This window comes from Amblyomma maculatum, chromosome 4, assembly GCF_055883805.1.
Source record: "Amblyomma maculatum isolate TAMU_Amacu chromosome 4, ASM5588380v1, whole genome shotgun sequence".
Lineage (NCBI taxonomy): Eukaryota > Metazoa > Arthropoda > Arachnida > Ixodida > Ixodidae > Amblyomma > Amblyomma maculatum.
Genome location: NC_139347.1, coordinates 88080183 through 88104758, shown reverse-complemented (window position 1 = coordinate 88104758; position 24576 = coordinate 88080183). Strand labels below are relative to the sequence as shown.

Below are 24576 nucleotides of genomic sequence, written 5' to 3'. Positions count from 1 at the left end.
TAATGCTCTATACTTCTACTATATCGAATTCTTTCAAAATTTCTTACGAAGAAGGAGTTCGAGTACGAAAAAAAAAAGATATATTTTCATTCACAATTAAGTTCTCGCCCACAGCTGATGTAATTTACAGTAAAAACTGCACGAATTTGCATAAAATCACTAATTATCGTTTTAATTATCCCAGTTGGTGGGTTGTCAATTGGGAGTTTAAAGCCAACACCAGTTTTTGGATCGAAGAGAGAGAGAGAAAAAGCACTGCTTTCTGTACGGTTTCACCGAAAACATGCGTCCGGTTGAGGCGGGATGATTTTTCAAAACGGTTCCAATAAATTTGCAGAATACAGACGCACAGGCCTTCGGCCATATCCGCGTAACTGCAGAGAAAGTGAAGTCATTTCAGTTGTTATCACATTCAACATTTCTTTACGCCCAATTGAGATGCTTCGGCTCTCTCTTTTTGTTTTTTCGTGGAATATTGATACCGCCCATTATTACAGTGAAATACAGCTACATTGATAGCGTTGTCTGTCCACAGCATCTGTTAGCTTATATACACTGCACAACGAGATTGCACCACGCTCACCCGTTAGTTGCCGTCATGATGGCACTATGCCACGCACTCTGCCTATCCCAGCCGAGCATTCGGCACTGCACTGGCGGCGGTACTCGAATGTATGCTACCGCTCGAGTGAGCCGACAACTGCACGAGTGCCGCTAGTCGAAGACACCATTACAGTTTGTTTGATGCTGGTCGTCTGCATTTCCGCAGCGGCGGCTCATTTATGCTTTTGTCCACGCATAGGATTGAAATTTATTCGTGATGACAACACGCCTGTGAGACGCTGCTTGAGTAAAAAACAAAAACGGCCTTGTCAAAGCATAAAAAGGAGGGCAGAAAGAGAGAGTGCTTGCTAAAGGCATTGCGGAGTCGGTAAAAAAAATTCTTCTCGCTCCACATGGGCATATTGTGCGTGCGCCCTATTTTATGTACGGCTAAACTTAGAACTTCATTAATGATGTGCACTGGGCTCTGGCGAAAGTATAAATCTTTTGTACATTAAAAAAGAAGAGCTGAGCAAAGTAGGTCAGCTTGTAGTGTTATATATATATATATATATATATATATATATATATATATATATATATATTCTATATGTATCTAACAAGGGCGGGAAATAACACTACAAGCTGACCTGCTTTGCTCAGCTCTTCTTTTTCTAAGTGTCCTGCTGAAGGTTCTTGTGATTTGAGCCCATTATAACCTTTTTACCCCTGAAATTAGACTTTAACGTGAGTCGTGCTTCATATTTTACATAGTACGTTGCTGTAGTTCAAGAGTGTCCTGTGTTCACGACCGCCGACACTTTCGGGCACTTCCGTTTTGATCTACAATTGGCGTCGTATTACCAGTAGTAAGAAACTCAGCGCTATGGTTGACGGGCAGATGCAAAAACACACATCTCGGGGCCGTTGCTGACTCTAACATTGTTTTTTTTTCTTGTTTATTTTATCAGTCAGCAGCGGCAGCAGCACACCCCGACGCTCAAATACGCGGACCTCGCGATGAGCGCGACCCCTTCGAGCCGCGGGAATGAGTTCAGCTTCCCAGTGTCGGACAGCGGAAGCACCACGGACGGCTTCCTGCCGGACAACCATGCACCACTGATGAGCGGCTCCTCCTTGCGAGACCACGGAGACCTGCGCGACGCGGCGCTCACCACCTGCGACTTGCTCTGCTTCGCCTTCCAGTGCGCCCGCGGGATGGAGTATCTCGCTTCCAGAAAGGTATGGCTGCGCGTAGTCCTGCTCCTGTGCGGGGAAATGCCATTCACGAAAGCGTCTCTTGGGCACGAGCGCTTCGATCGCCCCTCATCTTCAAATAGCATCGTCACTTGGCTGTTGTGATTTGCCGACAATGCACACTTCGGAAGTATATATTGCCGGCCAATCACGATAGCCAAGTGATGATGCTATTTGAGGATCAAGGAGAGGGAGACAAAGCAAGGAATAACATCAGCTTAAGCACCGCCTTCTCATTACACGATTTTTTAAACATATTTTTTTACTCTGGATTTTCGGTAATGGAGGGCGCAGTATCTGTCTCAGTTCTCTGTGGACCCCTACACTTAAAACGAACGGCATAAAATTGGACGAACATACGTCGTCAGTTCGAATCCCAGTCGCAAACTAGCCCCGTTTTGACTAGCAGATGAATGCTAAGTTGGAAGCTAAATTGTACGATACCACCACTCTGAACGCTGCAAAATACACGGTTGCATCATCATCATTATTATACGAAATCACGCGTGTATTGTTTTCGGCTCTTTGGAGCGATGCCAAGTTTTCCCCCGACAATTTGAGGAACGGAGACGACTTTTTGGCGCAAGGAGCCTAGTCAGTTAACTTTAGGCACCTGCTCTCAAGTGCAGCTCTCAGAATGCCAGCTACTTAGGCGCACAGTTGCAATGCGAGAATCCACTTACGAACGTTAACTCTCAAAAGGGCAATCTCTTCCCTGCCTTTCAAGCTCGCAGTATGCCTTGCTCTTTTGGGCCCACGCTTTGAAGGGCTCCCAGGCGATCGCCGACCTTTGTGTCGCAACTTGCTAGGCACGGAATGCGTCGCTCAAGAGAGAGCTAGTAGTTGTTAAGACTGTTGTTCCATGGGGAGGACGTACCAGCATGTCTGTATTCTGCCTTTCACAGCATCTCCATTCAGGGGCCCAAACATGTTCTCAGAATCGGTGTGCATTTCGACAAACTGTTCCGATGGCGATCGGCGAGACTACAGGGAATTCGTCTTGGGAGCTACTTTATTGGCGCCATTCCGGCTGCCTTTTCTTTCGGTCCGTTGCGTGCACGGAGCTTTCGACTCTATTAAAGGCCCGCAAGTAGTCTAGCGCGAATCCCGCAGAGCGCGTCTTGGCATCTTAGTCTGCAGTGCGCTTTCGAAGGAAAAACAAAAAATGTGGGGGACACTTAAGCTCTGCCTTTGAGAGCATGACTCGATAGTGTAGGCTACCACGCGACAAGAACGCATGAATGTGCTTGCGTGGCCAACGGTGTAGCGTGCCTGACTAGACATCCAAGATCACTGTAAAGTTTATTCTTATTCCACATCCTCACCTCAAATGAGCGATCAGATGTGGCAGCTCCTCCCAAATTTCTGATATCTTGTGGCTTAGTTAAGTCAAACAAACCCTCGAAGAATCGGTGCTCGGCCATGTCAGCTGCCAGCTACCATTTGCTAGCTACCACCTGCTAGCTACCACCTGCCAGCTACCACCTGCCAGTGCCATGCCGTCATTTTTCGCTCAAAACGTCGATGCCGATTCCAGATTTTCTGCGCAACGCGCCGCGTTAAAGATGCGAGCACCTTAAATTTCGCGAAATCTATAAATCAACGCAGCATTTATTCAAACGAAAAAAAAAAAAAAGTATAACAAAGATAGGTCGCTCAGGCGATTTGTGATGTACTGAGACGGCATCTGTTAAACAAAAAAAGAGAATTTAGTTTTGAGCAAATCAAAGGCGAAGCAAGTATCTCACTTGTCGCTGGGCACCTTAGTTGCACCGTTTGGGAAGGGAATAGTGCGGGAGGGAAAAAGTTGCCTCAGTGGATGGCTCCGCAATAATTTCGACCATCTGGGGTCCTTTAACCTGCACTTACATCGGAAACCACATGGGGTCACCTCGCTGTTCCCCTCCATTCGACGAAACGCTGCCGTCAGGGCCTATAGTTCGGTTCAGTAGCCGAGCGCTCTAATCATTGAGTCACAGCCGCGAATGCACCTGTGGTCAGTATGCGCCGCACTAGCACATGATTCCCGCATTAACGCTGTCGATGCTAAGAGAACACATCTAGCGTTACTTATTCTTAAAGGTGGAGCTGAAGTGTCCGTCATAACTTTTACTGCTTATCGCTTACACTATAAAGTTAATATCAAGAGGCAGCAGCAGTCCATTATTGCAATATACTGAAATGGAGCCATCCGCAATGTCAGAGAGCCCAATGGCTCCTGTGCGCGAACTAATACTCAGAAAAAGCCAGCTAGGCGATCAGTTGCACGGTACTTGTGGACCGTTTGAGCACGGCTGTCAGCTCGTGTCAGTCAACGGCGGCGACAGTCATGGAGTCTCATAACTACTCTTTTACTTTGTGGCGTGTTTCGCATCCGTTGTGACACTCGAGAAAAATCGTGCATACATGGTCGAGGGGCGGCTGCAGCTCCTTCGTTGTCGCTTCGACAGCTGTCGTGCCTCTCTAGCCCGCATCCGGCTGCTGGTGATAATGTTACTCGCGTGTAAAGAACTGCGCTAATCGACGGCTCCGGAGCTCCGAGATGGCGGGCCATTTGCACGCGCTCATGAAGGTCATGGGGAAATTTGAGTGGAACGATTGTTTAAGTATCTCCTTCCGTGAACGTGCGACAGCAACGGCCGGCAATTTTAACAACGTGACCCGCGTGCTGCGCTGCGGATTATTTCAGTCAACCGCCCGCCATGCGAGCGCTGTTTGCTTAAGAACTTGGGCTGGGCAACTGGTTTCGATCGGAGCGGGATCAAGTGAGAACCAGCTTAACCGTGGTGTCATTTTAATAAATGAAAATGTATGACTATTTGACACGACTGAACCTTTTCTACAGATGCTGGCTTCATATTCATAACTTATTTTTGAAGAATGTGCCTGGGCTTTCGTCACCAGCCTTGCAGGAGCGTTGAATTACATATGTCGACTGACCGTGCATGCCATGTGTGTTGCATATCGTGGAATGTTTGAGTAACGCTAGCTCACGGAGCTCCGTGCGCTAGCGTGAAGGCACTGCAGAAGATAGGACAGTGCATTTTAGCATCATTTTCCGCACAGAGCTTATATTTAAACTTATTCCGTTTGCTTTGCCAACTATTTGGTATAGTCCGTTTGCTTGCCAACTGTTTGCTAATGAATTATTTTATAGTTTCGCTGGGAAGTTTAATCATGCAAGAAGTGCTGTAGTACCAGTGAATATCATAATGTTCTAGCACAGGGTCAATTAAAAGAAAGGAAATGCCCATGCTCGATATGGTCTACGGCAAAGACCCTCGCGTGAAAGTTAATATATACTAGGTGCTTTCTTTAGAAGGTCCAAAATTTTATGACAAAGATCTTTATATTTATTTTAGGCATATGGCTATATTGGAGGCTAAGGCGGACACTAGGTATGACGCAAACTGCTTCAATTTGTTCTCTGAATAACTAAATTCGCTAATTAACTGTAATTTTCATTTTAGGGGATATATTGTCCGTTCAGAATTGTAACTCATCCTGCAAATTGTATAGTCGCGAGAACAAGATTTCTTTAAAAAAATTGTACCGCGTTGCAAGACTCACAAATGTCCCATTATAGGCAGTTTCACACACTGGGCCTCACTGATAGCCGCCGCTTCGGTACTTAATGGACGCAGTCATTGCACTTGCAGTCCGGTTTCAAAGCGCCTATTGGCTGAGCGATCTGATCTATGCCGGGCGCGCCACTAGCACTGTGTGAATGGCTGAAAGTCGTCTATCAAGGTCACATTTGCGGGCCTTGTAACGTCCGCTGCAATGTTTTGTGTAAGAAACTTTTTTTTTTTCGCGGCTAGACTATTTGGAGGACGAGCTCTAATTCTGCAAATACGACATACCCCCTAAAATGAAAATTTAGCAAGTTAGTTTAAGTATTTCGTTATTTAGCAAACTAATTGAAGCCTTCTGAGCCTTAACTGGTGCCTGCCGTATTCCCAAATATAGCCACATGGCAGAATTTATTCTAAAGCCAGTTACATAAAAAAAAAACAACTTTGAACAAAACAAACCGTGTATTTTAAATAAAGAAGTTATTATCACCCGCCCAAGCGTACCGGAAAAGAAATGTATACTACTTTCACGAGAACTTTGTCTAGTTGAAGAATTCGACCTGGTTTGGGAGCCGAACCCAGGACCACCTTCTAAATGGTAAATGTAATTCTAAATATACTTTGGTGGAAATCTATACAGTGCCGAACGTGAACACATCTGAAGCTGGCATTGCTTAATTAGCAATATAAAGAATCGTACCGGAAACGAAAGAACAAGATTGAATTAATGAGAAGCACGTCATTCTATTCATACTTAACCTTGGCGTAACTGAACTGTGCGCTATTAGTGTTGCCAGGATTGTCACATCAATTCATGTTTTGTCGTTGTTGTCCTTGCAGTTGATCCACAGAGACTTGGCTGCGCGAAACGTCCTGTTGAGTGAAGAAAATGTCGTGAAAATCTGCGATTTTGGGCTCGCCAAGGACTGCTACAAGTACTCCAACTACGTCAAGAAGGGAGATGTGAGCTCACATTTTTTGGCATTTTTTGGCATTCCTCCCAGAGAACCGTGTTCATCGTTAATCAAAGCTCGGTGAACTCGCAGATGAGGAACTGAGCCAATATTTTTTGAGCGCAACCGGATCGCTGATGACTTGGAGTTACATGAAATGAGTAGAATTTCAAAAAATGTTATGGAAATTACAGCCGTGTAAACGGAGAATACGCTATGATCTGAAAGAGTTTTGGAACATAGCGACGAGTGGCTCTCATAGGAGGCTCTCCTAGTGGAGAGCCTTAAGAAAGCCATTCGCCGCTACGTTTCTAAATGTGCCAAGTGCATCTGCACTTCGGGTTTGATAGATATATAAAGAAGGTAATATTGCTTTAGATGCTGAAAAAACACGGCTAAAGCGACCTTAGATGGCTACCGTGAAGCAGCATTTGTCCGTTTTGTGTGTAGTACTTATACGGCGTTTGTGCTAAACTTGCGTCCTCTGGAAGGGACATAACAGCGCTACCTCGTCTCTCGTTTCAGGGCCTCCTACCCGTGAAATGGACCGCTATCGAGTCAATTATGGACAGAGTCTTCACGACAAAAAGTGATGTGTACGTTTTCTAGTGTTTCTCAATATGAGACGCCATTGAATGGCACGTGTTATGCAGAACATATACACGCCAGCGTAGGTCACATAGTTTTTAGTATGCAGGCGGTTTGACTAGCCAAAGAACCTGTTGTGATTAGCAGCTAATAATATCCTAAATGTTCGAACAGGGCAAAGTTAATTTGGAATCAATGCGTGAGGCCTTCGTTCTGCACATGACTTACGCGGTTTGATAATGATGAAAAATGCTGAATCGGCAGTTGCTGATGCTGACCTCTAGTTGGTATAGAGCAGATTTCTCCTTGGCTTTATAACAGAAAGTGAGCGTGCTATGGCAACACTTTCCAGGGTGAGTACAGCACTATCACAGCATTTCATCGGTGGCTGTAGAACTGGGATATAAGAATTTCAAGAGCCACATATATACTGTTAAGGCTCTGGGCATGACGATGGATGTACCGTGTCTGCAGACTCCCTTCGCTTTGATACATTATCTGACCGGCTGTTTGAACTTGAACCTGTCTGAAGACGCGTCAGTGCGCGCGCACCTGCCGAAGCAAGGCCAACTGCTGATAGGTTATCTCAGCTAGTCGAATTTGTGACGCCTGCCTGCAATCGTCCTAAAGCCAGAAATATAACAGTGACCTGTCATCTCGTTCGCAGGTGGTCATACGGGGTGCTTCTGTGGGAGATATTCTCGTTGGGAGGAAATCCTTATCCTGGAGTTGTAATTGACGAGTCCTTTTACAAGAGGCTCAAGAACGGCTACCGGATGGAGAAACCTGACTACGCACCTGACGACGTGTGAGTACCGACGCAATGGCAGATGCGCTAATCGCTGCAAATACTTTCTTAGAGCCCCGAGGTTGTCTTTACCCTCGGCTTTCTGTTTCACACAGGTATGAGATAATGCAGGGCTGCTGGCAGGCTGAGCCAAAGGAGCGGCCGGACTTTTCAACTTTAGTCACCCGTCTCGGTGACCTCCTGCAGGCTGGAGTGCGGGATGTAAGTAGCGGTTGCTGCTAATGGCCTGTTATCGCGTCTAAATAAACCATCTCCTGTAGACTTTGCACAACAGAGGCAGTTGACTTCATAGTCTAATAATGAACAACTTTGTAAGCTGCACTTCAGGTTTCGTGTCACAATAATCTGCTGCAGTGCTAGCGTACAGCCACTAACGTCTGCGCAGCTAGCTACAGTTCTGATAATCTGCTTGTCCGTGGTAGGTCACTGTTTGTCGAGCATACTGTATAGGAGAATCGTTGCAAGCAGAATATTCTTAGCTGCAAGAAGTTGCAAGAAAATCAGGATTAATCAGTGTGCCTTTGTTAAGCTTCACATTTATTTCAACGCCAGCTGCAGAGCTTAAGCTGAATACTTTTCTGTGCAGTACTACATGGCCTTGAACGATCCTTACGCCAACGTGAACCATCTCACCAAGAACAACAACGACTACCTGGCAATGGGGAATAACAGTCCGAACCCAGATTACCTGGACATGAAGTCTGATGACGAAAACTACATCAACACGAGCAGAGCTGGCATCCAGACGAGCTCGGAGCCGCACTACGCTACGATGGTCACCACCACCGCCGTTCCCGACAGCAGCACTATTGCGAAGGACGGAATGGAAATGATGCCCATAGTGGACCACGGTGGCGGCACCGGAGACGTGGTTACAACACCGAGCTACATGAACGTCAATGGGCCGACGTTGCAACTGCGCCTTCCGGTTGGCAAGCGCCGGGATGCACCGCCTCCCCTGCTACCGTGTGGAACCGCAGGAGACGCCAGGGCGTCGGACGACATGAGCGAAGTGTGTGCCACACCGCCGCCAGCGTACAACTTGGTCGTTAGCGTCGATGGTAGTGGAGGCATCGAGGTGTGAGCGGCGGCGGACTACACCTGGATGGACATGTTGCCCTAAAGTTTGGGGAAGACGGGTATTGGGCTCAGAATGCTGAAGCTGTCTTGTGCTTGAGCGATACTGTCTTATAGAGGGAGATACCCTCGGCTGTAAGCTGATTGTTCAGCGAACGCGCTGCCTGGCGTGACTCTTAAGTTTCGATTTAAGGTATACAAACACGCGACGCGTATCAGAAACGTGGAGAATATGGACTCTTGTCGAGCTTGTGTACATAGTGTCGTTACTTATTTTGTTTCCCGTTGTTATTGTGCTGTTTTTGTCCCTCTTATATGTGTGTCTTCGTGGATGTGGTGCGATATGTCTGTTCGTTCTCGTTGTCGGTGCGCATGAATCTCTGGGGCAAATTTAGAGAGCTCTGCGGTCTGCATGGTGGATGCTTTTGCGATGGAATGCCCAGTCGTGTCAGCAGTGCAGGGGCAGCTTCTGCGCGACACTTTGTTTGGATAATACACGTTTAGGAACAGTGCTGACCCCAGTGCGTAACCACGGGATCCTTATACAAAACAGCTGACACGATTCCTGAATTATCAGTGACAAAATATTCTTCTTGTAATAAGCACGAATACGTTAACGAAGTTAAGACCACGTGCTCCCCGTGAAATAGAGCGCACGAACACTCTGTCTTTCACCCATACTCTCTGCGTTCTTAAAATTGTGGAAGTAGAACTCAATCGACCAAGTTATGCGAACTAACTCTTAAAATGCCATCTACATTCCAAGCCTCAGTTCTCATACTCTGTTCTTATCGATGTCTCGGCGTTCCGTGGCTGCGTTCTTATTCGTGTCTAACTAGTGTTGAGCCATGGCAAGTCATATAGTGTGTCGAGTAGGTTTGAAATGTTAGTTGGGCACACCGACATGGAGCGAAGAGTACAACAGGAACAGTATTCGTGACTCATCTTTTTGTTTTGTTATACGTATCGATGGGACACCTTGTCACGCTTTCTTCTTTTGTTGTCAAGGTTGTGTACACGTAGAAGCGCGATCACATTTGTTGCTCCGTCTGCTCAACTGTATTTTCTTCCTTGCGGTGTGAGCTAGTCATTAGGTACAGCACTCTGGAAAGAAGTGATCTTACGTTGACAACGCTGACCTCTCAATGGTGAAGCTGTACGCATAAGTTGAGAGATCCTTTATAAAGAGAATATAATTTAATAATAAAACGATGTCACATGTAGCGGTTGTCTTTCTTTTGTAGCGTCCAGCGCTGAAATGGTAAAATGGTGCAGCGGTAATGAGCTCCGAATGTTTGGAACGCATGTTTAGAATGTTTTATTTTGATTTGCTTCTTACCTACGCATATGATGTCTGTCGTCGCCGGGTGTTCAAAGCAAGATTTCGCGCGTTGATCCAACTGCGAGCAGTCATCCAAACCCAGAAGACTAGTGCGATGCCCGTGCAGCAGGCGTGAAAGTAGAAGAGGCCTCCGTAGCCCCCGATGCGATCACGGAAGAAACCTGCAATGGTCGGTTTAGAAGTGTGACAGGAGGAGGATGACTTCGCTATCCCTAGGCACCCTCTCTTACTGCTTGGGCTAGGAAGGTAGGCAGGTGGTACTTGGGGGTGTGACGTCCCAAAAGTGCATGTTAGCTGTATGGGCTGCCGCAGTGGAATACTCGGGATTATTTAGACCAATCTGAGTCATTTAATTTTCTCTGACATCGCACAGTACAGGGGGGTATAAGGGGGGGGGGGTGCTTTTGCGTTTTATGTCAAAATTGAGCTATCACTTTCTCAGCAGCTGAACACGGCAACCGCTTAGCGTCCATGGTGATTAATTCGCGGGAACGCTTGCCATGATCGCTTATTACTCGTCATAGTGGTGAAACGGTTGCGGCGTTCGGCTGTTAAACATGTGTACCCAGTGGTTAAAGATCTTTACATACTATTGCCTAGGGTTTTATTCGTGTGCTAGTTGTTTGCCGACGATGCAAACTGTTGCGTACCTGTTTGTTCCGTTGGACCTTGGACGCAGCGTTTCGTTTCGCTAATCCACTTCTTTACTGCTCCGGACTAAAGCTACTTCTAAAGACGCAAGGCATAATTCTGGGCTAATTAATTGGATCGGGTTGATGATGAAAGTAGCAGAAGGGCGAGGATACAAAAAGGACGACGTGGTTGCGTGGTGTCTCCCTCGCGTCCCGGCCCCATCGCTATTTCCACCAAGCGTCTAAAGGCGTCTACGAGCTCCATTATAATGACTGACGCTATAACAGAAAGTATAGCGTACGTCATTAGTAGTTATCAGCACTGTGCGTGCGTCGGTTATATTTTATTCCTAAGGTTTCACCATGCTTCATCACGTCGTACCAGGAAACAAGCCTTGCGATTGCGTTAGCATATATTTCGTCTGCGCTTTACGACGTAGTAATAAGACTTCTTACCAATCAGGAGTGGCCGCAGCAAACAGGCGAGACCGACGAGGCTGGAGCCAGTGCCGAAGCAAACTGCATAGTGTCGCGCGCTGGTCACTTCTGAGAAGAGCACAGGAACCAGAGACAGTGTGGAGCCGTTGCACCAACCAGATACGACGGCGCACACGAGCAGCCAGTAAAAGGAGCGTCCCAGTGGCATCGACGCCAGAGCTAGAGCCCAGCAGAGCAGGCACAGGGTGGTATACGAACCTCGCGACAAGTACTTCCTGTCCGTCACCCATCCGGAGCCTAGTCGCGCCGCTACATCGGCGGAAGAGTACACAGACACCAAAAGAACTGCTCTCCACTTGGGAACAGCGCAGTCCACGGCGAAGTCAATGATCACAGTCAAGAACGTCGCCATATTGGTGAAGACAACCAGGTGAGTGAACGTCACCAAGTAAAAGCGTGGCTTCAAAACAAACGAGAAAGTGTGTTGGCTGCTTGATTTACTGATTGAGCAGGTAACTTGAGATCGATTCACTGTCATGCTATTCAAGGCTGTTTCATCATTCGGTCTGACGTCATAAGCTGTGCCTTTGGATGATTGGGGCGCACAAGGTGTGTTTTTTGACAACAGCTCAGAAAATTGATCGTGCCTCGCATGCTTTCTTTGCCGATTTTCGTGCCCTCCGTCTACTTTATGATACAATTGGTTGTCATTCACAGTAACACCACAGGCGTACGATACTTCTTCGTGATCGGGGTCGTGATCTGTAACGAAATTTAGTCCACTGCTTTCTTCGTGCTTAGTGGAAGATGATTTCGGAGCCTCTGGATCGCCGCATAGTAAAGCCGCTGGAACTGCGTTAAGCGTGATGCCACCGCAGATTAGCAGCGCTCCTCTGAAGCCAAACTGGTCGAACAGCAGCTGTAGGAGTGGAGGAAGAATGAATCCTCCGACCGACAAACCGGCCATGTTTATACCGGATGCAGTGGCCAGGTGCTTGACGAAATATTTGTTTACAGCCACCACGTTTAGTCTTATGCCGCCGACGGCAATACCTGCAAAAAAAAAAAAAGAAACCTTGATTACATTTTTTTCTCCCAAGTGGTATTAGTTAACGTTGTTTATATATTAGGGGCCTTAGAGGTCGCAAGAACATCCTTGACAATTTATTTGCCTTTTTTTTTAGTGAAAAAGATTTGCAATCATCATAATGACGTCGGAAAACAAGCGCCCTCTATAGCACTAAAAGTAGCTGGACTACGAATTCACTCAAATCGCCTTTCCTTATTGACGCAACTGATAAGTTGATAAAATAGGTGACGCATGCAGTGCGCAACATTTCATCTATACGTTTCGCAGACTTGCGGATTCGTACACTACTTTATTTGACCAGAAAACGAGTGCTTAATTGCTAAATTTTGAGCCTTTGCAAGCTCTAGCTGTCTCACTATGCAGCATTTTATTTTGTTATCTCCCCTTGGGGAGGCTTTTTTAACTAAAGGTATCAACTAAAAAGAGAGTCGTACCATGTAAAATGCCCAGCACTACGATCATGAACCGCAGGCCCGTAGTGAAGTAGCAGCACGACACGAGAATGCCGCTGACCGTACATGAGGTGAGCAAGATAGTTCGGATGGTGATATACTTGCTGAGGACACCACCCAGGAGGCCTGCGTGAGTTCACTATTATTGTAGGGAAAACATGCATGGTTAAGAAAAGATCCGCAGAACTAAACGCAAAGAGAACAAAACGAAAAGCGAGCACATCAGCAGGGGTTGGCTGTTCTCCGCTTGTCTCTATGGATAGACTGCAGTCTTAGCCAGTTTGATAAACTGCGATCTTTGTCATGAGTAATTGCGGGCGTGACGCCAGCTGTACACGTGCTGTGGTTTCTGTGTCGCACTTCGAAGCTGCCGCTGTTGCTTCTTAAAACTTTGGAGTGGTAAAATAAAAGTTTCATGAGAAATGCACCGAGCGCATGTTCTGGTCACACGCGGGGTAGTTTGCTTGCTTGTGACGAAAACTCTACATATATGAAATGAAGGTTTGCTATTATGCACGGAGTGGTCTGCTGCTGTCCAGATTCTGATCCCTGACTCCCCTGATTGGACTGGGACAGGTCGGTCACCGCCGCTTGCGGCGGGGACTAGCCTGCCACCGAATTTTTATGTTGTAGGCCGTCATTGCACCCGCCACCACTTCGGTGGTGGACGACGGCGGTTGTTGCGGCGCGCGTCTTTCTCTCCCTCTTCTTTTCCTTCTCTATTTTCTCTTCTGTCTGCACGAGACAGCGGAGGTGGCTCAGCTATAGAGCCAGTAGCAGGCCCGTGCATTTTCTTTTCCTTCTTCCTACAGCCACAACAACAACAACAACGAGAGCCGTCCGCATATGAGGTTTGTAGGGTATAATCCATGTGTCTATAGTGAAGAGTAAAACTTCCTCTGTGTTTATGAGTTCCAGTGGTCAAGCGCCAACGTTATTAAGCTGCTGAAAAACGGTATTGTCAGTTCGGACCCTAATCTCAGGAGCGTCGTCCAAAGGGCACGCATCGAAAGCATTTCGCTACGACAGCGTTCTTTGACCAGAAGGTATCTTGTTACGTGCAATAATCAGGAGACATCCATGAAAAGCGAGAGGGTCGTGAGCCACACATCATGTGCCACTTGTTGCAAAAGTTACCGGATGAACGGTCACGTGGTGACAGTGTTGTCGCACTTGGGTGTTGCTTAAACATATGAATTATATTACAAAACATAGAAGTAGAAAGACACAGTAAAAAGTTCCTTCTGGAATTCGCCGGGGGACATCGTGAGCAGTAGTGAAGTACTACCTGAACGTTATTAAATAAATAAATAAATAAATAAATAAATAAATAAATAAATAAATAAATAAATAAATAAATAAATAAATAAATAAATAAATAAATAAATAAATAAATAAATAAATAAATAAATAAATAAATAAATAAATAAATAAATAAATAAATAAATTTTACTGGAAAGGAAAGACGCAGTATCTGTACACTTTTTCCGTGGAAACCTGAACCGCACCGCAAGGGAAGAGATGAAGGTGGAAGTGAACGTGGAAAGACAGGAAGCGGTGCCGTTGTGGCGGGCTGCGGTGTAATTTAGACCACCTGAGGATCTCAACGTGCACTTACATCGCGATGCGCGTTTTTCTCTCCCTGTTCCTTTTCTTTCTTCTCCATGTTCTCTTCTGTGTGCACGAGGCAGCGGAGGTGGCTCAGCTACAGAGCCAGTAGCAGGCCCGTGCATTTTCTTTTCCTTCTTCCTATAGCCACAACAACAACAACAACCCATACATCGCACAGCACAGGGACGCCTCTTCGTTTCGCCTCCATCGAAATGCAGCTGCCGGCGGTCGAGATCGAACCCGGGTACTCTGGCATAGTAATCGGGCATCTTAACCACTGCGCCACCGCGGCGTGGCGCTTGAACGTTTTCAGTGTCGAAACTAGGGAGAGGCAACGATCACTGCACTGCCAAATGTTCACATGCTCGCCTCGGTTACGGGCTCGACACGGCCAGACATTCCTTCCATCCGATGGAACCTAGCAACTTAAAGGGCAACTAAGTGACTGGACAAGTAGCCAATTAACACTGTTACAGCCTTCTGTTAGCTTGTCTGACCAAATGCGTTATTTTGTACCTTATCTAGATCAATTATTTCGAGCAGGGACGCCAGGCAGCAAGACAAGAACTGAACAGAAGTTGTTGCTAGGCGAGCACATCGTTAGTCAAAATGCACGCACAAAAAGCGCATAAAACATCACAAATATTCTGCTGGAGGTCAAGTGAAAGATTAGGCGTACCCACGAGGTAGGGGCGTATTTTAGCTTTTGGTGCACATCTTTTGAGAAAACATTTTTCAGTTACTCTCTCGCGCCTTCTTCATTTCTTACTATTCGCGATGCTGTGGTACTCCTGTTTTGCGTACCAACAACACAATCCCGAACCCTTCGGTGGGGCTTCACCTGCGAGCAGATAGAAGGTCGACGTGAGGCTCACGGGCCACGAAGCTTCCTCCCGTGTCACATCGAAAGTGCTCAAGATGTTCACGTAAATGACGCCGGCGGCACCGAGCAGAGGGTAGGAGAACATGTTTATCCAGAAACAGGCTCCGGCCACGACCCAGCTACGCGCCGAGTCCATGGCTTCAGATGTTGCAGCTCTCCACCACCGTATGATCGTGCCCTGAGGTGTCCTCAGTGGCGCTCCTTATACAGCCGGTCGTTCTCGCCTCCGATAACGGATGAGAAGTCACTTCGCTCGGGACCTTGAGACAGATATGAGCAGTGTGCCGTGTCTTTCCTTATTGTGCCCTTAGAAGATATGTGCGCGCACCGCTGCCTGCTTGCTGCGTGCGCTGATACCTCAAGCGAACGATTTATAGGTGAGCCTCATATCGGAAACAATTTGTTAAATGTTTAACCCTCCTACACCTAAGTTACCAAAGCAGACGCGGTGGCACGTTTCGCTCGACCCGCCTCTCTTGGTCTCAGTGCGGCAGTATATCGGCGAGCCACGTCCAATGATGATCGGATTTGGTCTGCAGTCTTCGAAACCTCTGAGGCAGGTCACAAGGCCTGGATCATCTGTGACGACTGCTGCCGTTAAGTTGTAGACAGCCGTTCCGATCCGTTGGCACCAGTTAAGATAATTTAACCGGCATTTAAAGATCCCTGGTTCGTTCCCGGGTTTCGGCATCGACAAATAGGGCGGAATCTAAGAAGAACGCAATCAGCAGTCTGGCTTATGACACTTATGGATACATCTGCTCGAGCCAATGAGCGAGCGCGCTAGCTCGGGCCAAGGCGGCGCTTTGACTTTATTTTCAGCAGCATCAGAGGCTATCAGATTCAGAAAGAGCTAGCGCCATGGCTCCAGCATATATCTGCGGTTGAGTGATGTCTTGATTGTCAAGGGAATATGCAGAGGCGAGCGAGTGTGATTATCTCGGTTTCGGTGGCAGCGTAGTGACGTCATAGCTGTCACGTGGTTTTTCCTCGGTTTGAGATGAAACACGCACACGCGACACATACGGCAAATAAGTAACGAAGGAGAGTAGTAAAAAATATCGTTTTAAAAAGGTTGGTTTGTTGCTTTATTGGGTTTAACGTCTCAGTGCGGCTCAGGCTATGAGGGACAATTGTGACAGATACTGCGTCCTTCATTTCGTGTGAACCAATTATTATTATTATTAACCCTGAACGCTGTAAAAAGTGTGGCTGCGTCACAGTTTTGATAGGAAACCATGTGCCCACATTTGTGCGACACGTTTGGAACGATGTCAGTCTTCCCGGCATTTCCGGGCTATGGCGACAGCGGAGGATTTTCAGCACAACGAGCCAGTACGTTTTCGCGTGGAGGGTGGTGTCATAAAATTTCGCTTCCAATTTAGCATCCATCTGCTATTCAAGTTGGAGGCTAATCTGCAACAGCGTTTTCGATCGATGACGCTAGTACTTGCGATTATATGCCGCTCATTGTAAGTGTAGGTGTCCACAGATCTGCTCCTAATAATAATAATAATAATAATAATAATAATAATAATAATAATAATAATAATAATAATAATAATAATAATAATAATAATAATAATAATAATAATAATAATAATAATAATAATAATAATAATAATCAATCAATCAATCTTTATTTAATGTGCGCAGGAACAACCATGTGGTCTTTGTGCTGCAGCACAAAAAAAAAAAAAAAATGAAAAAACACAAACATGTTTACACACACAGAGAGAACACAAAAAAAAGAAATAAATAATACATGAAATGAAACTGAGACGAAAAGTATCACGGAAATTAAGCAAACAATGAGTATCATCACTTATATACACAGTGAGAGAGTTTTTTAGCACACCAGGAAATAAAGAAAAAAAAAAAAAGAACGGTAGGTAGAAGAGGAAAAAAAAAAAAAAAACAGATGACTGACATTGATTATAGTAATATAGAAATATACATAAAATAAACAACCATTCCAGGCGCAACAAGTGCATGGTAATTAAAACACAGGCTAGAAATACAGAATAATACAATAAAGAAGTAAAATTGAACAAGGGACAGTAAGATTCGAATATAAAGTTTAAAGTTGAAATATAAGCAAGAAACGGATAAAAAGTAGTTCAAGATACAGACAGCATTGAACAGGAGAAAAAGCAAAAAGTGAAGTAAATACAATTTAAGGCTAGAAAGTGGGAGTTATATGTGATAAAGTACTATTTAGAATACAACGCTACGAACATCCAATGTAAATGAACAGAGCGAGTTTTGGAAGATGTCAAGGTGAGGACAAAAAGAGTTAAATAACCACTGCATCCTGTCCAGAGGGGAGTGGGAATGAAGAGGAGAAACCTGAAATGGTCTGAATTCCCTCATGCTCTTTCGCGGAACGCGCAGTAGGATGTACTCTAAGAGCTGAGGGCACATAATGTGGCCATGAAGGAGTTTGTACAGAAATATGATATCAAGTCTGATACGACGGCAGTGAAGGGAAGGAAGATTCAGTTGGGCGCTCCTGGTGGAGCGAGAGGGGGAAGTTACAAAAGGAAAGCGATAATGAAATATCCGTAAAAATTTTTTTTTGTACTCTGTCAACCTTGTCCAAGTTCGATTTGCAAGTGCCATTCCAAACAACCGACGCATACTCCAAGACCGGGAGGCATATGGACAGGTACAGTTTTAGGAACGGAAGTGGAGTATGGAACTCTCTCGAAAGTCTGCAAACGAATCCGAGTGTGCGCATAGCCCGCTGAGCAATGCGTTTAGTGTGAGAGGAGAAGCTGAGGGTGCGGTCAAAAAGTACACCAAGGTCATTAATTTCATCAACCCTATCCAACAGCACAGAATTGACAGAATAATGGTAGAGAAAGCTATGTGTTTTACGAGTAAAGGACACAACCCTAGTTTTGGAAGAATTGAGGGTAAGTCGATTCATCGCACACCAATCAGAAAAAGCAGATATGTCCGATTGCAACAACACGCAATCTTGAAAAGAATGTATTACCTTGAATATTTTTATATCATCAGCATAAAGAAGAAACGAGGAGTTCTTTATCGCCGAGGAAACATCATTAATAAAAACGGAGAAGAGAAGCGGGCCTAGTACTGAACCTTGAGGAACTCCACTCGTTGCAGGGTAAACGAAAGAAGTCTGTCCATTGACACTGACAAAGCAGAAGCGATCAAGGAGATAGTTGCGTAGGAGGGCTACGAGAGAGACTTCAACGCCAGAGAGTAGAAGTTTTTCAAGAAGTAGTGAGTGAGTAACAACGTCGAAAGCTTTGCTCATATCACAGTACACAGTGTCAACCTGACCCCTCTGAAGGACTGCTGCAGAGGCATACGTCATAAACGTGACTAGGTTGGTGGAAGTAGAGCGACCCGACATGAAGCCATGTTGATTCGGTACTATGATATGTTTGAGATGGAAGGAAAGTACGCTGTGCAAAGCTAATTCGAAAAGCACATAGAAGAGAAATCGGACGATAATTGGAAACATCAGTTTTGTTTCCAGACTTGAAGACAGGAAACACGCGTGCCATTTTCCACACGCGAGGAAAGGCAGCATTTTTTAAACAGTTATTAAATATGGCAGTCAGTACTGGTACGAAGATATAACTGAAGGCTTTTATTATGGCAGCTGGAATGCCATCAGGTCCAGGAGACAAAGATGGTCTCAGACGCTTAAGACTCTCAGTTATCAACTCCTCGTCAAAGAGAATGGAATTAGATAGTGCACCAGATGGGAGGCAAACGGAATCACAATGTGGATGTTTGTAAACGGAGGAAAAATGTTGTGCAAAACTGTCGGCAACATCCCGAATTTCCGAACCCTGAGAGTCAACTAAGCTGATACTTAAATCTGATTTAATGGAACGCTTGCGAACGTAACGCCAGAACTGACTAGGACGATTTGAGGCATACCTCTCTAAAGACTCAAGATAGGAGTCGTAGTCCCGCTTGTATAAGCGTTTGCAAAGAGAACGCACACGGCGAAACTCATCTGCCCAATTGTGAAACCCAGGGCGTTTCGCTTTACGATGGGCCCGTTCCTTGAGCTTTAACGCCGTTATTAGTTCCCTTGAAAACCAGGAAGGGAACTTCCTACGCGTAGGAGTATGCAAAGGTATGTACCGACGCATACCATCAAGAACTATTTCTGTAAAGCGACTGACTTGTCCATCTGAATCATTAATGTCATTTAAAAGGGACCAGTCGACGGAAGAGAAGAAATTGAAAAGACCGACATAATCACCACGTGCATACGCGAAACGGGGCGAATTCCCCACCCGATCTGAGTTAGTAGAAGGTGAGGCAGAGACAGCAGTAGTAACTAGAAGCGGAGGGTGAAATTTGTCACAGCGAGTCAGCGGTATGTCCGAACTCGAGACTCGAACACTTTCAAAATTCGATAGACAGATGTCAAGAATATTACCGCAACAGTTTTCAATGAAATTGTGTTGCTGCAAAGAGTTAAAGGCTATGAAATCAAGTAGAGAGTTACACTTACTTAATATGTAATGATTGTTGTGAGAAGAAATAAGTGAGTTCCAGTTGATACCAGGAGTATTAAAATCACCTAAAATAAGAAGTTTGTGTTTGCTATGACGGGTTATAACATGTTCGATTGAGAGCAGAACATCATCATAGGCTGAAGGAGGTAGATTCGGAGGAATGTAGAAAGCTGCAAGTAAAAGTTTTTCATGTCGATTTAAAGTGAGCTCGAGCCACACACATTCTTCAACAGTTTCCAGATCGGAACGTCGAACACACTTCACAAAACTGTCAATAGCAATGAGCACTCCACCTCCTCTTGATTTGGGACCTCTTTCAGGGCGGTCGCTACGAAAAACAGATTAATTATTTGGAAAGAAATCATTGGAAGGAATATCACTTGACAGCCAGGTTTCGGTAACCACAACAGCGGTATAACAAGAGGACAAGACGCTAGAAAAAAATTCTGATCCCTTAGTCCGAAGACCTCGGGCGTTTTGATAATAGATATCCAAATTAGGGGCCACTGCAATTTTGCGTCAGTTCAGAGGGATGAAGCATATCGTCGTAAAGCTTCCCACGAAAGTCCTTGTATATGCAACCCATCGGCCACATCGAAGGCTCAACAAGCTTACTGTAGGATTCTTCATCGACTTCAATATGGAAGGACGAGTAGGAGTCGTACCTTGTTTTCAGCTGCCGGCAGGAAATGGGAGTAATATTCACTGATTTTAGATGGTTGGTAAGGTCTACCGATGTAGTATCGGGACTGAGTTTAGAGACGAAAATAGTCTTCGGACGCTTCTTTTGGTAAATGGCAACGTTCAGGACAGATGAGCTCGATGCGCCAGTAATGGCTCGACTTCGGTGCTTCTTCATCTCACTGGGTAAGTCAACCGCACGGCGAGGAGCAGAGGCAGAAGATGAACAGGGAATATCTCCAGGAGTCATCCCTCGATGAAGAGCGGCGGAGTAGTCCACAGATGGCTGCTCCTCACGGGTAGGATTGCCCACGGAGACAACGAGAGGACGCTCGACGAGAGGACGCTCACACTGCGAAGCAGCGCACCGCACAAGCTCCTGGCGTAGGCCGCGAACATCGGCACGTAAAGAGGCGATAACCTCGGCTTGTTGTACGAAAGCCCGCGAGTTCTCTACACGAAGGCGCTCGTTCTCTTCCCGTAGCTGGGCAACCTCATCGCCCAGAAAAGAGATTCCCTCAAGCGCGTCGAGGAGGAGAGCCCGTAGCGAGGCAAACTCACCGCCATGTTCGCCGGTCGCGGCTGAAGGGGGAAAACCGGTCGGGTGGCTGGGCAGGAGCGGGGCACCAGGGACTCTAGCACCACCGTCGCTAAGACTAACACCGTCAGACGACGACGACGCACACAAATTACACAAGAATGGCCGAGAGCCGGACTTCAGAAGTTGCAGCTCGTCATCCGCCCAGGTGACGCACTTCGTGTGAACACGTTTCGCACAGTCGGCACATCGTAAAAACTGCTGCTTGCCAAAAAACGGGCGGGAGCACAGCGCACATGCGTCCTTACTGGGCGCCATCTTGGAAAAAAAAAAAAAAAAAAAAATAATAATAATAATAATAATAATAATATTAATAATAATATTAATAATAATAATAATAATAATAATAATAATAATAATAATAATAATAATAATAATAATAATAATAATAATAATAATAATAATAATAATAATAATAATAATTGGTTCGTAAGAAGGTAAAGGCCCAGTATGTGTCACACTTGTCTCTGTGGACATCTGACCGCATTGTAAGGGAAGGGAGGAAGGTGGGAGTGAAAGTGAAGAGAAAGAGGAGCCGTAGTGGAGAGCTACGGAGTAATTTCGACCACCTGGTATCTTTATCATGCGCTGACATCGCAGGGGGGAGGTGGTGAAGGGTAGCTGTTCCTGGCCCAACGGGGCGAGGTAGGTCAACGCCGCTGGCGGCGGGGGCTAGCCTGCCACGGAATTTTTATGTGTTGTAGGCCGTCATTGAACCTGCCATACGTTAACAAGAGCTGTTGGCGGGCTAGTTGGTGAATGTCTACTGTAGTCATGGTGAAATTGCGCAACAAACACGACACTTTTGTGTCGTGTTTGTTGCGCAAACGCGACACAAACACGACACGTGTCCCTCTTACTTTTGTGTCTGTTTGTTGCGCAATATCACCATGACTACAGTAGCTGCCATACTACAGATATCTACTGACGTACTCGACCCGTGCGCGCCAGCACACACGAAGGCAATTGTAGTCACTGACCCCCAAAACGCTTTCGATAACGTCAAACACACCGCCATTCTACAAGCACTGACGGAACTCAACGTAGGTACCAAGGTACACGGATACGTAAAGGTCTTTTTACAAAACCGAACAGCCACGCTGCACGTCGACAACATCCACACACAATCTTACACGCTGCCCAGCATAGGAAGACCACAAGGTTCTGTCCTATCTCCCTTCCTATTTAATATAACGCTTATTCCCCTTGCTTATAGATTACAAGCTATCCCCCACTTTCAACATATGCTATATGCTGACGCCATTATTCTCTGGACAACACATGGGTCCGACGGATAAATCGAAAATACCCTACAAATCGCAGCGGACACCATAGCTACTATCACACATGCCATCGGTCTCGAATTTTCTCTAGAGAAATCGGAGCTCCTAATCCTGCAACCGAAAGGTACGATCTACCACACGAACATTGTTACACATCCAGGGTAGACGTGTCCCCCGTGTGAACACGCTACGTATACTTGGTATGTATCTGCAAAACGACGGGAAGAACAAGGACACTAAAAAGGCTGAAACAAACCCTCGCCGCAACCGCACAACTAATAAGACGAGTCAAGGACGCGGGATCGAATCCCGACCTCGGCGGCAGCTTTTCGATGGAGGCGAAAAGCAAGGCGCCCGTGTGCTGTGCGATGTCAGTGCACGTTAAAGAACCCCAGGTGGTCGAAATTTCCGGAGTCCTCCACTACGGCGTCTCTCATAGCCTGAGTTGCTTTGGGACGTTAAACCCCACAAACCAAACCAAAGCAATAAGACGAGTCACGGGAAAAGCGCACGGACTCCGAGAAGCTGATATTCTCCGCATAATCCACGCCTACACAGTTAGTCGTATCCTCTATGCGACCCCTCATCTTAGACTTACTGCAGGCGAAACTGAACAGCTAGACGTATGATTCGGCAAACGACAAGAACGGCTCTTAAACTACCAGGGAACACAAGAAACGAGAAACTGCTGGCCCTGGGGCTGCATAATACAATACGCTAATTAAGTGAAGCACACCTTCAAGCCCAATACATACGCCTTGCTGCCACACCCATAGGTAGACAAATATTGCACAAACTTAACATCAGGATCCCTGCCAACGATCCAAAACTAAGCACGCTTCCATCCCACATCAGGGAGTTTCTCTATATCATACCGCTACCTCGAAACATGCACCCTTTGCGGGATCAAGGCCGCAGGACTGCACGGTCGAAAGCACTGCACAAGTGGTACGGGGATGCCCCGGTTGCGGTCTGGGTAGATGCAGCTGTAGACGAGCGGGGAGCTACGGCTGTAGCATATCAACCAAATACAGACCCCCTCAGTTTCGAACTGCCACCAGGCACCACAGTAGAAGAGGCTGAAGAGACCGCCATCGCCATGGCCCTGACGGACACTAGTGCCAACTACATCATCAGCGACTCCATAACCGTAATCTTAAATTACGCTAGAGGCAGGGTACACCTCTCTGCCAAATTTTTGCCTCCCCCCCCCCCTTCCCCCGACGCGTTGAGCTCACCTGGGTGCCTGCGCACTCGGGAAATCCCGGCAACGAGGCCTCCGACTCCTTAGCCAGAGGGTCAAGAAACCGGGCACAGGCGGAACTCGGAGGGGATTTCTCGAAGGAGCGCATGCATACCTTCACAGATCTCACCGCACACTTCCGCGCCGAACGGCAACAATACCCACCACCGCACTCCTCCCTTACCACCAGGGAACAGCATCTCTGGCGACGATTGCAAACGAGGACACTCCCCACTCCCTCCCTATTATCTCACTATCAATCAATCTCGCTAACCGGCCCCCTCTGCCAAGCGCCTAAAGCGATACTGACCCGTATCCTACCAACCTGCCCGGCGTCTCCTCGCCTTGGCGAATCGGTGCCACTTTGGAGGTGGAAGGACTGGAGGTGGAAAGACTCCTGCTTGGGCCATAAGGCCTGCAGTATTATGAAATAAATAAATAAACACCACACTACGCTCCAAGGACCCGGCGAAGCAAAAGATCGCAGTTCGCCAGGCTGCCGACATCATGGACAAATTGAACATAAACTTTTCAGTGCGCTGGGGTCGTGCGGGGACCAAGGGGGCCAGGAGGCCCCGACTACCCCTGCATCAATAAATGTTTTCTCCTCCTCCTCCACCGCTTAGGTGGTGGACGACGGCTGTTGCGGCGTGCGCCTTGTTGTTGTTGTTGTTCTCCTCTAATGTGATGGCACATACCCACACAGGGGGATCGGCCAAGAATTGGGGTGCAGAGATATTTGATTTTGAGATGTATAACTACATCGGGGAAAAAAAATAAAAAAATAAAATAAAAAATAAATGCTAGGGAATAGAAAAGGAAATGTAAATATAATAAACCAAAATATATAAGAGTAAATACTAACCCACGCAGTAGGAGAATAGTAAGATTTATATGTACAGATTAAAACTTCAAATCATATTAGCCAGGTAGACGTTTTGTTTCTATTAGGAAGTTTTGAATGGCGTTAAAAACATACCTGTGGCTGTACCCAAGCATGGTGGCACCGAA

General features: G+C 46.3%; 2 protein-coding genes across 3 annotated transcripts in view; one reads left to right on the top strand and one right to left on the bottom strand.

The window, feature by feature from the left end:
- LOC146191601 (vascular endothelial growth factor receptor 1-like) overlaps positions 1-10024 on the top strand; it is a 90137-nt gene extending 80113 nt beyond the window's left edge. For both annotated transcript variants that reach the window (XM_084602121.1, XM_084602120.1), the window contains exons 17-22: positions 1515-1785; positions 6216-6338; positions 6854-6924; positions 7584-7724; positions 7820-7925; positions 8311-10024. In XM_084602121.1, coding sequence (XP_084458247.1) covers positions 1515-1785; positions 6216-6338; positions 6854-6924; positions 7584-7724; positions 7820-7925; positions 8311-8808 — 1210 coding nt within the window. In that variant the 3' untranslated portion in view covers positions 8809-10024. The remainder of the gene's footprint in view (positions 1-1514; positions 1786-6215; positions 6339-6853; positions 6925-7583; positions 7725-7819; positions 7926-8310) is intronic.
- Positions 10025-10085: 61 nt separating this feature from the next.
- Positions 10086-15385, bottom strand: LOC146191600 (monocarboxylate transporter 12-like). Its single transcript, XM_084602122.1, has 4 exons — positions 15208-15385; positions 12738-12881; positions 11232-12266; positions 10086-10304 (listed from the first exon to the last, which is right to left on the bottom strand). The coding sequence occupies exons 1-4, from the start codon at positions 15383-15385 to the stop codon at positions 10141-10143; spliced, it is 1521 nt and encodes a 506-aa protein (XP_084458248.1). The 3' UTR covers positions 10086-10140.
- Positions 15386-24576: the final 9191 nt, after the last annotated feature.

Bases quoted from the DNA above. Each gene is read 5' to 3' on its own strand.
- LOC146191600 (XM_084602122.1), bottom strand. From the start codon at position 15,385: ATGGACTCGGCGCGTAGCTGGGTCGTGGCCGGAGCCTGTTTCTGGATA. The intron at 12,882-15,207 runs GTGAAGCCCCAC...GAACTCACGCAG, and splicing joins GACCTTCTATCTGCTCGCAG to GCCTCCTGGGTGGTGTCCTC. The intron at 12,267-12,737 runs GTACGACTCTCT...TTTTTTTTGCAG, and splicing joins AGTGCTGGGCATTTTACATG to GTATTGCCGTCGGCGGCATA.